This window comes from Thamnophis elegans, chromosome 4, assembly GCF_009769535.1.
Source record: "Thamnophis elegans isolate rThaEle1 chromosome 4, rThaEle1.pri, whole genome shotgun sequence".
Lineage (NCBI taxonomy): Eukaryota > Metazoa > Chordata > Lepidosauria > Squamata > Colubridae > Thamnophis > Thamnophis elegans.
This window is the reverse complement of record NC_045544.1, coordinates 70,008,375-70,021,778: the sequence shown is the minus strand read 5'-3', so window position 1 is coordinate 70,021,778 and position 13,404 is coordinate 70,008,375. Positions and strand designations below refer to the sequence as shown.

The following is a 13,404-nucleotide window of genomic DNA, read 5'->3' as shown; positions in this document are numbered from 1 at the left end:
CTGTTTACTTGTTGAGATCTTCATCACTGTGTTCCAATATTCTCAGAAAATTAATTTTCTTATTTAATTAAAAAAAGAGAGAAAGAGAATATTTTGGGTTGTTCCACAAATGTCAAATTGCTTTCCCTCAATTGCTTTGCATAAGATGGTCAAACTTCTTTGCTTTAAAGACTTTGGGATTATAAGTGTCTGGTCTCTGTTTTCATGCAATTTTTAAGTGCAGTGTTTTATTACAATTTGTATGTTTATTAAAACAGTGTTCCTTTCTTTTAAAATTCTATGACAAGTTGATTATATTTACTATTGTCTATAATAAATTAGGTAATTATTTTAGCATAAGGAAATATTAAATCACCAGCCCAGTTATTTTAAATACAGTTAGGTAAATAAATCAGGGCGTCTTATGGGGGCAAAGTCCTCTCAGGCCTTATTCCATGGAGGGCAATAAATATACGTGGGACTTCACAACTATAAGACTTCAAGAAAAGCTGACCAGTTGTGATGACATAATGGAGGCACCACTGCAGCAATTCAGACAATCACTAATATCTGCCTCAAATAAATAAATATCCCCACTAAAAATAACAAGTTTGACAGAAGAAAAACACTTGGCTGGATCTGCAAGACTTATTTTGAGATGTACAACTGCCACCTAGTGCCTAAAGAGAGATCCTACAGAAACTTCATATTAAATATATTCTGCTAATTTTTTTGTTTTACCTTGGTTCTAGCTTTGTCGCACAAATCTTAAGAAGGTCGGCTAACTACCTGGCAAAATAAACGGGACGAAACATCTAAAGAAATCATTTCTAAATGATAGCTCCAAATATTAGATTTAAATACTAAATTTACACAATGTGCATCCAATTAAAGATTAAAATATTTTGGAAGTGTTCTATCAAGAAAGCTTTCTAGTAGTGACTCTTAGGGCTGTATAGTAACTTCAGAAGGAAGCCCCCCCCCAAAAAAAAGTGCTTAGAAACATGCAGGGGTGCAAATGTAATACCTGCCCACAACTTCTTAAAGCAGTTGCATAATATTGGGTAAAGTGACATCTAGTGGTGGGTTCCTACCAGTTCGGACCGGTTCAGCCAAACCATTAGCGCTGACTGCAAACCGAGAGCGAACCGGTTCTCTGAGTCCATGAAACCCAGTGGGTTACACTGACCTTTATTTCTGTTTCTGAAGCCCAGCTGATCAGTGGCGGCAGATTGAATTTCTGCTCCTCAGCTGGTATCCTTGCTCCTTTCCTTGTTTGCAATGCGGAAGTTCAATATTTGATAAACTGCACGTGCATCTGGTGCATGCATGTGAAGCGAACTGGTTGTGCATCCGGGTAGGAACCCACCCTTGGTGACATCACTTTAAAAATTGGCAGCCAGGTACCAGCTTTGGGCCTTGCATGCTCAAACAACTTTTTACCTTTGAAACTGAAACACAGCAAAACCATCATGATTGCCATGGAATACCACGAGGCTTTATTAAGGAAACCGGATCCTTCCTTCTCTTCCTCATGAAGTCTATTTGAAGCCTGCTGGCCTGACAGTTTTATTTATAGTTGTCAATTCTGGCTTCTTGTTTCTTTTCATTGCCCATGGCTTATAGATAAGCCATACTGCCTTTTACCTATCTCATTCTTTATCTGGAAATTAGTGCCTGGCTTTATGTTTTCTTCTGTCCCTGCCTAATAACCCTAACCAAAGTTGTCCCAAAGGTGCTTTTTCAAGAGGCAACTGGACTTTCTGTTTTTTTCTTTGAAAACGTTTTGCTTCTCATCGAAGAAGCTGCTTCATCCAAGAAGCTGAAGAAGCTTCTTGGATGAGAAGCAAAACGTCATCAAAGAAAAACCAGAAAGTCCAGTTGCCTCTTGAAATATCTTTGGGATAACCATGACCTGGATGACTGAGAACCTCCATAGACATTCCTGAGTTGCATAATGATTAACGTAATGGAAAGGCCTTATCTGCTCTTTATGATTGCCTGAAGGAACATATACTTCCTTGCCAGACCCAAATCAATTGTGTAGCACTATCAAACCTTCATCCACTCCATCTGCAAAACATTCCCAATTTACTTCAAATCCAACTAGGTCCCACCAGTCATAGTTCCCAAATGCATTTAGAATGGGTTGAAAGCTTCCAGGGAGCAACTTCAGCAAATCATTGCATAGCTCAAGCTACTTGTAAGGTAAATTCAGAATGCTATTCAAGTCCCTATTAGCTGTCTGGTTCCAACTTATAAAATATTATTAGGCTCTGCCACCTATCGCCTTGAAAGAAAGCCAGGTGACCCCAGTAAGAAAAGCAGGATAGGACAAACATTTTCATGCAAGTATAGTTTTCTGCCAACACAATCATAGATAGAAAACAATTCATCAGTGAGGAGAGGCCCACAGGAGCTTTTAACTGGATACAAGCACAAAGAAAACACTACAAACATAATTTATATCTTCATACCATCTAGTAAATACAGTATTTCTGAAATCCAGTTAAAGTATCTCAGCACAAATCTAACCAAAATTTTGTCTGGTTGAATAATGCAATTAAAAGATGGTTATTTTAAACAAGGTGATTTTTAAGATATTCATGATCAATAATTTGAGGCTATTTAGATTCCTTTTAGGTTATTTTTTAAGTGCTGAAAAAATAATACAGATTCTGTCTTCAGGTTTGCATTTTAAAATAGTAATCTAATTAGATTTTCATGTTATCCTGGGTTTTATTTTTTCCAAATTGTATTTAAAAATGCATGGAGCACTAAATCTGGAATTCCAAAGTGAGTATTTTTATTTTCAAATTCTTGGGAAAATAAATAATTGAATCTTGCAAGATATGTCTGTGTTCAGTTTTCAGTGGAGACACGCTGGACTCCAACAGGATACATATTTAGAATATATTCAGTATCAAACTTAACACGCACTTGAAATGTTATGGTATGTTAGATGATAGACGGAGATATGCACTTACACACACACACATACAAGACATATAATGAATTTGTGGAGCATCGTATAGATGACACAGAGGATAAATATAAGTTATTGAGACTCAACTAAAAACACCAAAATAGACAAGTATCAGTTACATAATAATTTTGATTTTAGTATAGGGACTCGCCTTAAAAAAATAAGACACCTAGGAAAATATTTATATAATGTACAATTACAGACAGCTTTAACAATAAAATGTTTATATATTGTAGGTTCAGACTATTCTGCTTGATTAATTGTATAGCTTGGGTTCAAAATTAATATGATAGTTGAGGTAAAAGCTGCATTGTAGTTATTAATTTTTCAAACATCGATGCTAAATTTATGCATCTTTCTCTGGAGGAAAAACTGCTCCATTGCAGCTATAAAAAAGATCCTGTTTATTCCAATAAATCTGAAATCTGTTTTCATCATATGGCTCTATCCAAGCCGCAGTCTCAATCTTTGATCCAAAGTTGTAACTCCACACCAAGGCTATGGTAAAGTATCCAAGATCAAAAAATAGCATAGCATTGACTAATGTCTGTCTTGTGGATAAAGAAGATCTAAAACAATAAAGAATTGTTATGTTCCCTGAACATGATATTTTGATAAATTTCCAGAATAAACTGCTTTTCCAGACCTCAGTAGTTAAATAAATGGCATGTACAGTAATCCATGTAAAGAAGCAAAAAAAAAAAAAATGCTTGCTTTGTCATCTGAGGCTGTGCTGATTGATATACTTTTAAGAACCACTGAGGCTAAATGTATTGTTAGGAGCCTTGGTTAAATTTTTCTCCTAGTAGCAGGACTGAGAACAGTGGGAAAGTTCTCAATTCCCTATTTCTAAAAAGAAGCTGATTCCCACAAGGGTGTCATCACAAGAGATTTTTACTAGAATCCCTTTTGCTAGATCAACAGGTGGGTGAAAACATACACAAACTGGGTACTCCAAAGCCTCTTTTCAAGGTTGTAGAAGAACTTTGCAACTTTCCCCCAATGAGCATACAATAGGTTGGTGCTACTCTATGCTACAACTGCATAGCCAGCTGTATAGCAAGAGAGAATAAAGGGCCTAATGGTCAGGAAGGGGAAGAGGGGAAAGGGTCATTTCAAAGTCACCAATTTTCATTCAAGAATGACTGTGATAGATACTACAGAACGCCCAGGACTCACTCTAGTGGATTGGTAGAATGAAAACTGGTATTCACTCTATTGTATCTTTGGAAACTGCATAACAGCACTTAATGCTGTGGGAAAGGCTACACTCTCTTGGTTTAATTGAAATTGAATAAAAAGGAAAAGGGAGAAGCCATTGAAGCACAGAGGAGCATTAAACTACCCCTGTTTCAAATTCCTACTCCTGGAGAAAAGGGTCCTATGCTTACCAAAGCATACATTTGGGAGAAAGGATGTTTTTCCTTAGCCTATGCTTCCAACGTGAAATCTTTATTTCTAAAAGGCAGATACATGATAAAGGAAACCAGCATAGAAATAAATCATAATGGATTTCTCTTTAAATTTCACATCTGTCACTCACAGACTATTGAATATGCTACTGTGCCCAGAGAATAAGATGATTCAGGAAAGCTGAATGTAATGGAAATTCTCATTAAAGATTTATAATAAGAAATATTCAATATTTGGTGTTATCCAGTGATGGGATTCAAATAATTTAACAACCACTTCTCTGCTCTAATGACCAAATGAGTAGGCAGGGCGCTATGGTCATGTGACTGGATGGGTATAGCCAAATCAACGTCACTAATGTCGATGGGTGCTTTGCCTTAGCTAGTAATAAGGGTTAACTAGAGAGACAGTTTCTGTAAGCAGGGCAATAAAGATTAGGCTAGAAATAACACCAGAATGTTTCCTTCCTACCTTCCTTACAGGATTAGCCCTGTAAAGTGGAAAAAACAAAATGAGATTTCTTCCAACAACCAGTTCTCCGAACTGCTTAGAAAGTTAACAACCGGTTCTCCCAAATAGGTGCGGACTGGCTGAATCCCACCACTGGTGTTATCTGGATTGCATCTTTTTCACCAATCTTAGCAATAGCAAAAGCAGTTAGACTTATATACCACTTCATAGGGCTTTCAGCCCTCTCTAAGCGGTTTACAGAGCCAGCATATTGCCCCCAACAATCCGGGTCCTCATTTTACCCACCTCGGAAGGATGGAAGGCTGAGTCAACCCTGAGCCGGTGAGATTTGAACAGCTGAACTGCTGAACTGCAGTCAGCTGAAGCAGCCTGCAGTGCTGCATTTAACCACTGCACCACCTCGGCTCTTATTACAAGGAACACCCAATTTATTACATTCCTTAATAATTTATCTAGCTTCGTGTATGCATTTGGTTCAGTATATTATTTCTCATCAGACTGAAATAGAAATTTATCTAAATGATGAGAGGTCAAGTTCTATGACATTTCATAATTCAGAAGCCAAATGAAAAATCTCCAGAACCTTCCTCTAATAGCTGTTCTCGGTTCTTTCTCCTAGTTTTCTTCTATTTAACATTTAGCATTAAATAACAAAGTCAAATTATTGCCTGTCTGGCTATGTCTCACACTGTTAATTTCATGCTTACAATAACTGATACTGAATGTTTTTGCCATCTTTAAAGAAAAGGAAAAGTGGGGGAAAAATCTTCATGAAAAATTAACATATATTTGTATATGAGACTAAATGAGCATATTCATTTTAAAAAATGTTTTAAAATGTATGGCGATAGGCTTACATATGTAACTTTCCAATAGCATTCCATACTTTGGCCCAGGCTTTTTCATTGCTACACCGTAACTTGTGAAGCCTCAGGTGTGTATCTAAAAAGGCTTGTACCTAATAACAGCAACAATGAAACACAGGTAGTCCTCATTTAGTGACTGCCTCAGAAAGTGACCACATGCAGTTGTGAAAATGATGAAAAAGTAACTTTGTGACCAATGTCCACATTCATGATCTTGGAGTGCTCTCTGTTGGTCATGTATTTGCCATTACAGTCAGTTAATACACATCATCTTGTGTCTTTTTTTCCTCTCCTTTTCCTCTGGCAGAATGGTGAGCTTGCCTGAACAAGGTACTGTATTTATTCTTGAGCTGCTTTTCTCTGCAGCCCAGTGCATTCCTAAAAAGTGCTCACTGCAAGTTAACCAGCTCAGTTCTGTGATCTTAATTAGTTGATTAGAATCTACTGCAGGCAGGAACTATGCCTGAAACTGACAAGTTCCTAATCAGTTTCACATTAAAGACTTTTGTTTGCCTCCTAAGTGGCTCTCTCCAATGTGTGTTCCCCATTGTGTTTACTCTCTTATATTCCCCTTATATTTATATATATTGTCTTCCAATATGTATAAATATAAACACCAATTTCCTTCTTGCTAAATATCACAGGTCCAGGATGTGCATTCCAAAGGAGAGAGTCAGGAAAAAGAGCTATATGATTTGCCCTTTTACCTAGATTCCTCCTGAGTCAAGTTCTGAAAACCCACCCAGCTGTTTGAGGTTGTATTCTTCTGATGCTGTAAAAAAGAGGTGGGGAACTGTGGCCTTTTGTGACTTGTTGACTTCAACTCCCAGAATTCAAATCCATGCTAGCTCAGGAATTCTGGGAGTTGAAGTCCACAGATCATAAAGGGGCCATAGTTCCCCACCCCTGCTTTAAACCAAAGGAAAGCTGAAGTAATATTGTTAGCACAGTCATGGTATTTTTCATTTAGGGATCACTTCATTTAAATAACCAAGATACCAGTCCCAACTGGATTCACATAATTAACTTCTCCTCTGCTCATCATGCCACTCCATATTTCTCCTTCAGAATATATTATGAACAATAGACAAAACAGAACCAAATGACCCAACTGCTTGTTAATCCTGATTAGAAATTTAAAATGAACATTTCTAGGGGTGGGTTTCTTTTTTAATTTAAACTCATGTAAATCACAATACAGAAAACAAAAAAAGTAACTTTTCTTTCTACTGATGTTAAGTAAACTTCCTTGAGAAACGAACACTTTTATCATAGGAAGGAATAATCAAACACAAAATCATTAAACTGGACTTTCTAACTGTAAGCATATGAAGCTAGCCTTCTTTTGATGAAATGTGGGGGAGGAAGGAGGGGGGGAAGGATGGACAGACAATTCAAAGATTTTCCAAAATGCTCATGATTCTGATATTGAGCTGCATGCTGTTATCCCGACTCCTAGTGCTTTCTGCATGGTTTGGCCCCTTTCAGACCTTTAACCCTGAACTTTGGCCCAAAGATGTACTCCTATCGCTGATTCTGAAAAGTAAACTTAAAACCAAATCAGGTTTTGCTAAGGAATAATCAAGGGCTGTACCTGGCACATTATAAAAGATTTGTTTTCATTTAAATATTGTCTTTAACAATAATAATTAAATATGGAAAGTTTGAATATAGTTAAGTGTTCTCCTAGCAAGATCTTACCTGTACCTGTTGAACAATCTCTGTATCTTCTGTCTCTGTTGCCTCAGTAGCAGCTTCAGGTTCTGGATTGGGAAGTAAAATTAAGGCTTTTCAGGGATTACATTTTTACAAGAATATTCTTAGTATGTTCACTTCTGCTTCTACTGCTGGTATAATAAAGGACGTCAAGGGGACATCAATTGTTAACACTACAATCAATTATTCTACTGTGTTTCCCCTAATACATAACCCACCCACCCCCCAAAAAGGCCAAGCACTGTTTTGAGCACATGCATTAAAATTAAGCCCTACCCCCAAAATTTGGCCCTGTTTAAGTGCAGGCTTGCCGGAGTGGATGACGGCAGTCTTTTTCGGGTGGATGGCAACCAGTAGCTGGAGTGACTGTTACAGGTAGGCAAGGGTGCATGGTTCTTTTCGGCCACAAAAGAAGCCGCCCAGTGACCAGGCGAGGCACATTGGGCGAGTGGGTCAGTCCTTTTATCTGTGAGAGAAGAGGTCCGGTGTCCAGGAGAGGTGCGCAGGGGGGAAATTAAGACACACCTCGAAAAGAAGGCCTAAGGTCTAAAGAAAATAAGACCTGGTTGTATTTTCGAAGGGTAGACAGTTGTTGCCCTCTTGTGAAAAAAAATGCTCTTCAGTTGTTTTAAATCACAATATTTTCTACTAAGACAATTATTTAAATTGGGTGTGACATTTTCTAACTCATTAAGTCATATAATACTCATACATATTCATTTACATTCAATTTAACTTTCCTCTAAACCAGTGTTTCTCAACCTTGGCAACTTGAAGATGCCTGGACTTCAACTCCCAGAATTCCCCAGTCAGCGAATGCTGGCTGGGGAATTCTGGGAGTTGAAGTCCGGACATCTTCAAGTTGCCAAGGTTGAGAAACACTGCTCTAAACCCTGACATCGACCATTTACTGTCCGCATGAATGAAAAGAACTGAAGATAGTCAAAAAGTAATTTTTACCAACAAGCAAATTTGAGTGCTTGATTCAGTTTGAATAATTAAAATCAATACCGCATAGTTAAATGTACTTTTAAAAGAGCACACTCATCAATAACACAAGGATTGAAACATTTAGCTGACCTGCAAGAGATTGGCTGAAGAAAAAAAATCCCCAGAAGATGTAAGCACCAAACTGTATGATTTATAACTAATTTTTATACTGCTGACTATCAGTATCAGATGGCAGTATTCCATAAAACAAAACAAAAAATCAGAATAAAACATACTGCAATATCAATTAAAATTAAATTAGAACTGTCAACAATTAAAAAACAGGTCACAAAAATGTATCTTTAATGCCTTTTTAAAGTATAAGCGACTTCAGTTCTCTAATTTCATCAGGAATTGCATCCCCAAAATGAGCAGCGCAACAGAGATGGTACTGAGTGGGAAGAACTTTAGGCTTGCTTTTAGATATATGTATAATCTCTTTGCTTAATGCATTTCTAGTGAAAGTAATTTTTATCAATTAGAATAACTTTCCAAGCAGTATTGAAAAAACACGTTTTCTCCTATTTTGGGGGAGGATTTCAAATTTTGTGCAAATAGCTGCATATATAACAAACTGTAGTACAACCGCTTGGGGCAGGATTGCCTTCCTCTATGTCATACTCATGTCTTTTCACGTATATTAGATGTCATGACAACCTACATCCTAGTACTCCATACTAGAGGTAAGAATTCTAGAAAAAAGCATATCTGACTTTATTATGAACTTGGTCTCATCTTTCAATTCCTGGTTCTTCTGCTATTCCTGGTTCTTCTATATCAGGTGTCTCCCACCTCCAGTCCATGGCCCGTTACTGGTCGTGGCTTGTTACCAGTTGCAGCGGGCTGCAAAAGCGACTGGTGAGCTCACAAAGCTCACAAAGCTCCATTTGTGCATAGCAATAGCACTTAAACTTATATACCACTTCACAGTGCTTTACAGCCCTCTCTAAGCGGTTTACAGGGTCAGCCTATTGTCCACAACAATCTGGGTCCTCATTTTACCCATGTAGGAAGGATGGAAGGCTGAGTCAACCTTAAGCTGGTGAGATTTGAACTTGCATGCATGGAATTAGATTACACATATGAAACCATCCCCTCCTGCCCACTGGCACTGCTGCAGTTAGTCCACAGAGCCAGAAAGGTTGAAGATTGCTGATCTATACCATGAACTTCCAGAGTAAGGGAAGTCAGTTCTACCTACAGTATATGGAGCAAGAGCAAGTGACAAGGACTGAAGGATAGGAATGAATGACACAAATATTTTAGGAAGAAACCATTGTGGAATCTTTCTTGACTGGAACTGTAAGGGAGAAGCAACATTGTAACAAGTATTCCTGTTTTTGGAATTCAGGGGTATGTATCCTTTGCCTATGTGTGCTTCTTTGGAAATCATTATAATAATGAATACAGCAGAATCAAATACTTACATAATGTAGGTAATTTAAATTAACATGGAAGACCATATGTCTTAAGTAACTCTACTGATTATTTTAAAAATCCCCACTATTCCCACAACTATAAAATCTGAAGTATTTAATGATGTGGTAAATAAGAGAGCTCTAGAGAAATATAAAGATACATGCACCTGCTGGCTGATGATTTAAGCTACACTCAGTCCATATGTGATTTTTCCCAGACTGTATTCCCAGCAGTAAGGAGCTTTTTTTAAATATTTCTATGTAGAAACATTTATACTGCAGCCAGTCTTAAAACGATAATGCCCGTGGAGTGTAGTATATTAAGCTAAAGACATAAATCAATATGTTGTTCTTTTCAACATATTGAATCATTTACTGGTACTTCCTTCATTTCTATAGCCACCTATCTAATCCAATTGATTCTGGGCAGCAAATCCAGTTTGTATTACCAAGCTTCCCTTGGTTGTTGAAGTAATTATGGGGGGGAAAACCCCGGAAATAAAATTGCAAAGAGGATCTCCATCTTCCTTTTTCTCCTAAAACTATTAAAACTGTAGTATGGAAATACCTACCCAATTTGTGCAAAGAGAAGCAACAATGAATACTGTAGATATGGTTTGTGGGATTAAAGAACATTTCCAGGAAGGATGATGACAATGATCTAATTTGCTTTGTGTTCCACTCCATTTAACCTGCTATTTTCAATATTCTTCTCAGGCTAACCTAGGTATGTACTGCATGGTATATACACCCACATGCACACATCTGGATACAAAGAATTTGTCCTGATGATTAATTTCACTTTAATTAGCCTGAATAGAAAATTGGATACATTTACTCAAAGATATTAGAGAATTTTTTTCAATATAAATGAAAACACAGCATTTAGCAGCTCAAGGGAAAGCAATATGAATTTAGAACCATCAACATTGGTTCTAAAGCATTCTTTCCAAGAAAATACTTGCGCTAGATGTATTTCTATGGATGTTAAGACTGGGAAGAGGAAAAGTCAGTATTCGAAAATTGTAATGAATTTTTAAAAACTGAACAAATGATAGCTCATGGAATGGTTAACTTCTTTAAACGCCAGGGGAAGTTGAATACATAGAATGCACACTTTCATCCTAAAACTGATTGACAGAGACTATAGTGGCAATTGCAAGAGAGCATATATCTCTTTCCCTGAATAAGAAGTTCTAGGGCAAAGCAATTTAAGAACTAACAGCTCCTAGTTGTCAGTAGCACAGGTGCATTACTTAATAAATAGTTCCCCAGGTGTGGTACACATCCAGTTTAGTGCAGTAGTGAAGGTATTTGGTGAGCTTAGTCCTATTTCAGACACAAAAACAGCTGGGTGACCTTAGGCCTATCACACACACCAGAGGTGGGTTCCTACCAGTTCGGACTGGTTCTGCCGAGTAGGTAGTAACTTGGCCTACCACACCCCTGAACCAGTTCTATTGTCGGCAGTGCCATCTTGATTTTTGGTTCTGCGCATGCGCAGAACCATCTTCATTGCAAAATATTATTTTTTCCTTTTCTAATGTTGTGCACATGCACAGACCTTTTTATGTGCAAATGCGCACACGCGTGGAGCAAAAACATTTTTTTGTGCGCCGAACTGGCAGTAATGCCATCAGGAACTACTTCTGACACACACTCAATCCTATGCACTCTCAATCCTAGAAAAAAGACTAGACCAGGGGTGTCAAACTTGTGTTGGCCATGCCCACCCCCATTTTAGTAAAGGGGGGAAGTCGCGATGCCACATGATGACAATGTGACACCTCAAGTTTGATACCCCTGGACTAGACAAACATTAAAAAAAAAAAAACACTCGCTAAGGAAACTGCAAGGACCTGAGCAGGCAGTCACCAGAGTCAAGACTGATACACACAAAGGTCTCAGGTGAGCTTCAGGTGGAAGGTTGAAAGTCTTTATAGGCCAGAACCTTACTTGGTCAAAATGAAACCTGTCTCAAGGTAGAGAATTTTTTTCAGTGATCCTTTTCTCTCCCTCAACCCAAGAAAAAGTTCTTCCTTAAGTTTTTTTTACTGTTCTTACAAGTCATTTGCTGTAATTTCAGCAAATGAAGATAGGAAGCCTATGTAGACTATCACGGGAGTGTGAAGTTTAAGGGGAATAAATAAAATAGTTTTGTTTTGCAAAGTAAGATTTTATATTTTGAATAAATTAGTACGGATTGTTCTTTTTAGGATCCTTTATCTGGGATTATCTTTAATACACTTATTTATATGTACAATTTATACAGCTATCCATATCACACAATGACTATGGGCAGGAAGAAAAAAAGAAAAGAAAAGAAAAGAAGCAGCTGGTTCTTAAAAGAAAAAGCATTCCATTTTTAATCAATGGAAGCGACACCAAACCAAACAAAATCATGTTGCTAATCAACTGAGATTTTCTTCTATTACTTCAATGTCTGTAGCTTTGCTACTGATGGCTTTGAAAAAAATGAATGTGATGAGTTATGGAAGGTATCTGGGAAGTACAGTTCAGCTAAGATCAGGAGCAGGGCCACATTAGTGAGTTGTAGCTTCCGACAGCCATTAAGCTGGACCAATATACAGTAATCTGTCTGTGTTGATTGATTTACCACCATGGCAACAGCTTGATGCTCCTATAAATTGCCATAGAAAAGGTCATGTCAATCAATGATATTTATTTGGTCAATGATCAGCAACGTTTAAAAGAACAAAACTAGACTGAAGCAAATAAACACATTAATGTACTAACAACTAGCAAAGTAAATTACAGAACATACCATTAACTCCTCTATTGCTATGTTAATACTATTGTCACCCAGATGATAAATCTAAAACAATAACAGGTATAAAGTAAGAATAAAAACTAATTCACCAACAATCAGTTAAGATGTATTAAGCCAAAAGTAATATTTAAAACAAAGGTACAAGTCTTTAACTGTATCTTACTTTTACTACATTCACTTAAAATTTAGTGATTACACTGCACACGTAATGAATGGTTTTATATACATCCTAAAGGAGAAAGTTTATGTAAAATTTACCTGGCTTCCTAGGAAATTTATCTATTAGGGGCACAATATAGATTGATGTAATGTCTCTATAAAATTTACAATGTAATAGTATATAAGATGGTTTCGACCTCCATATCAGAGATAGTTAACCTTTTGGATCTTTGGGTTCAAATATTCTAAGTGCCATTATATATGGGGATGTCCAGATACAAAACACTACTTGATGGAAAGGGGGAAATAAAAAGTCCAGTACTTTTCTCTAAAAATATCATAAAAAAGGAAGCAAAACCTGACCTATAAAGTCATTACTTTCAATCCTGCTGTTTGCTGCTCTGAGCTGCACTCATTTCAGTGACTCTACCTAAATCATTGTTATATATAGTTGTCTCAAATGCATTTATGCCTCCAAATGGAAGCAGAAAGAATGCCAAAATCATTTCCCTCAGATTCATTACCCATGATGCTGCCGATATATTATTTTAAAAATATAATTTTTGAAAAGTTATGTTCAACTTTATCTGCATCATTTAATCATCATTTTCTCCT

General features: G+C 37.1%; 1 protein-coding gene across 1 annotated transcript in view; it reads right to left on the bottom strand.

The window, feature by feature from the left end:
• Nucleotides 1-13,404, bottom strand: part of FMN2 (formin 2) — a 185,488-nt gene that overhangs the window by 136,822 nt on the left and 35,262 nt on the right. Inside the window, exon 4 of the mRNA XM_032216827.1 lies at nucleotides 7,417-7,478. Coding sequence (XP_032072718.1) covers nucleotides 7,417-7,478 — 62 coding nt within the window. The remainder of the gene's footprint in view (nucleotides 1-7,416; nucleotides 7,479-13,404) is intronic.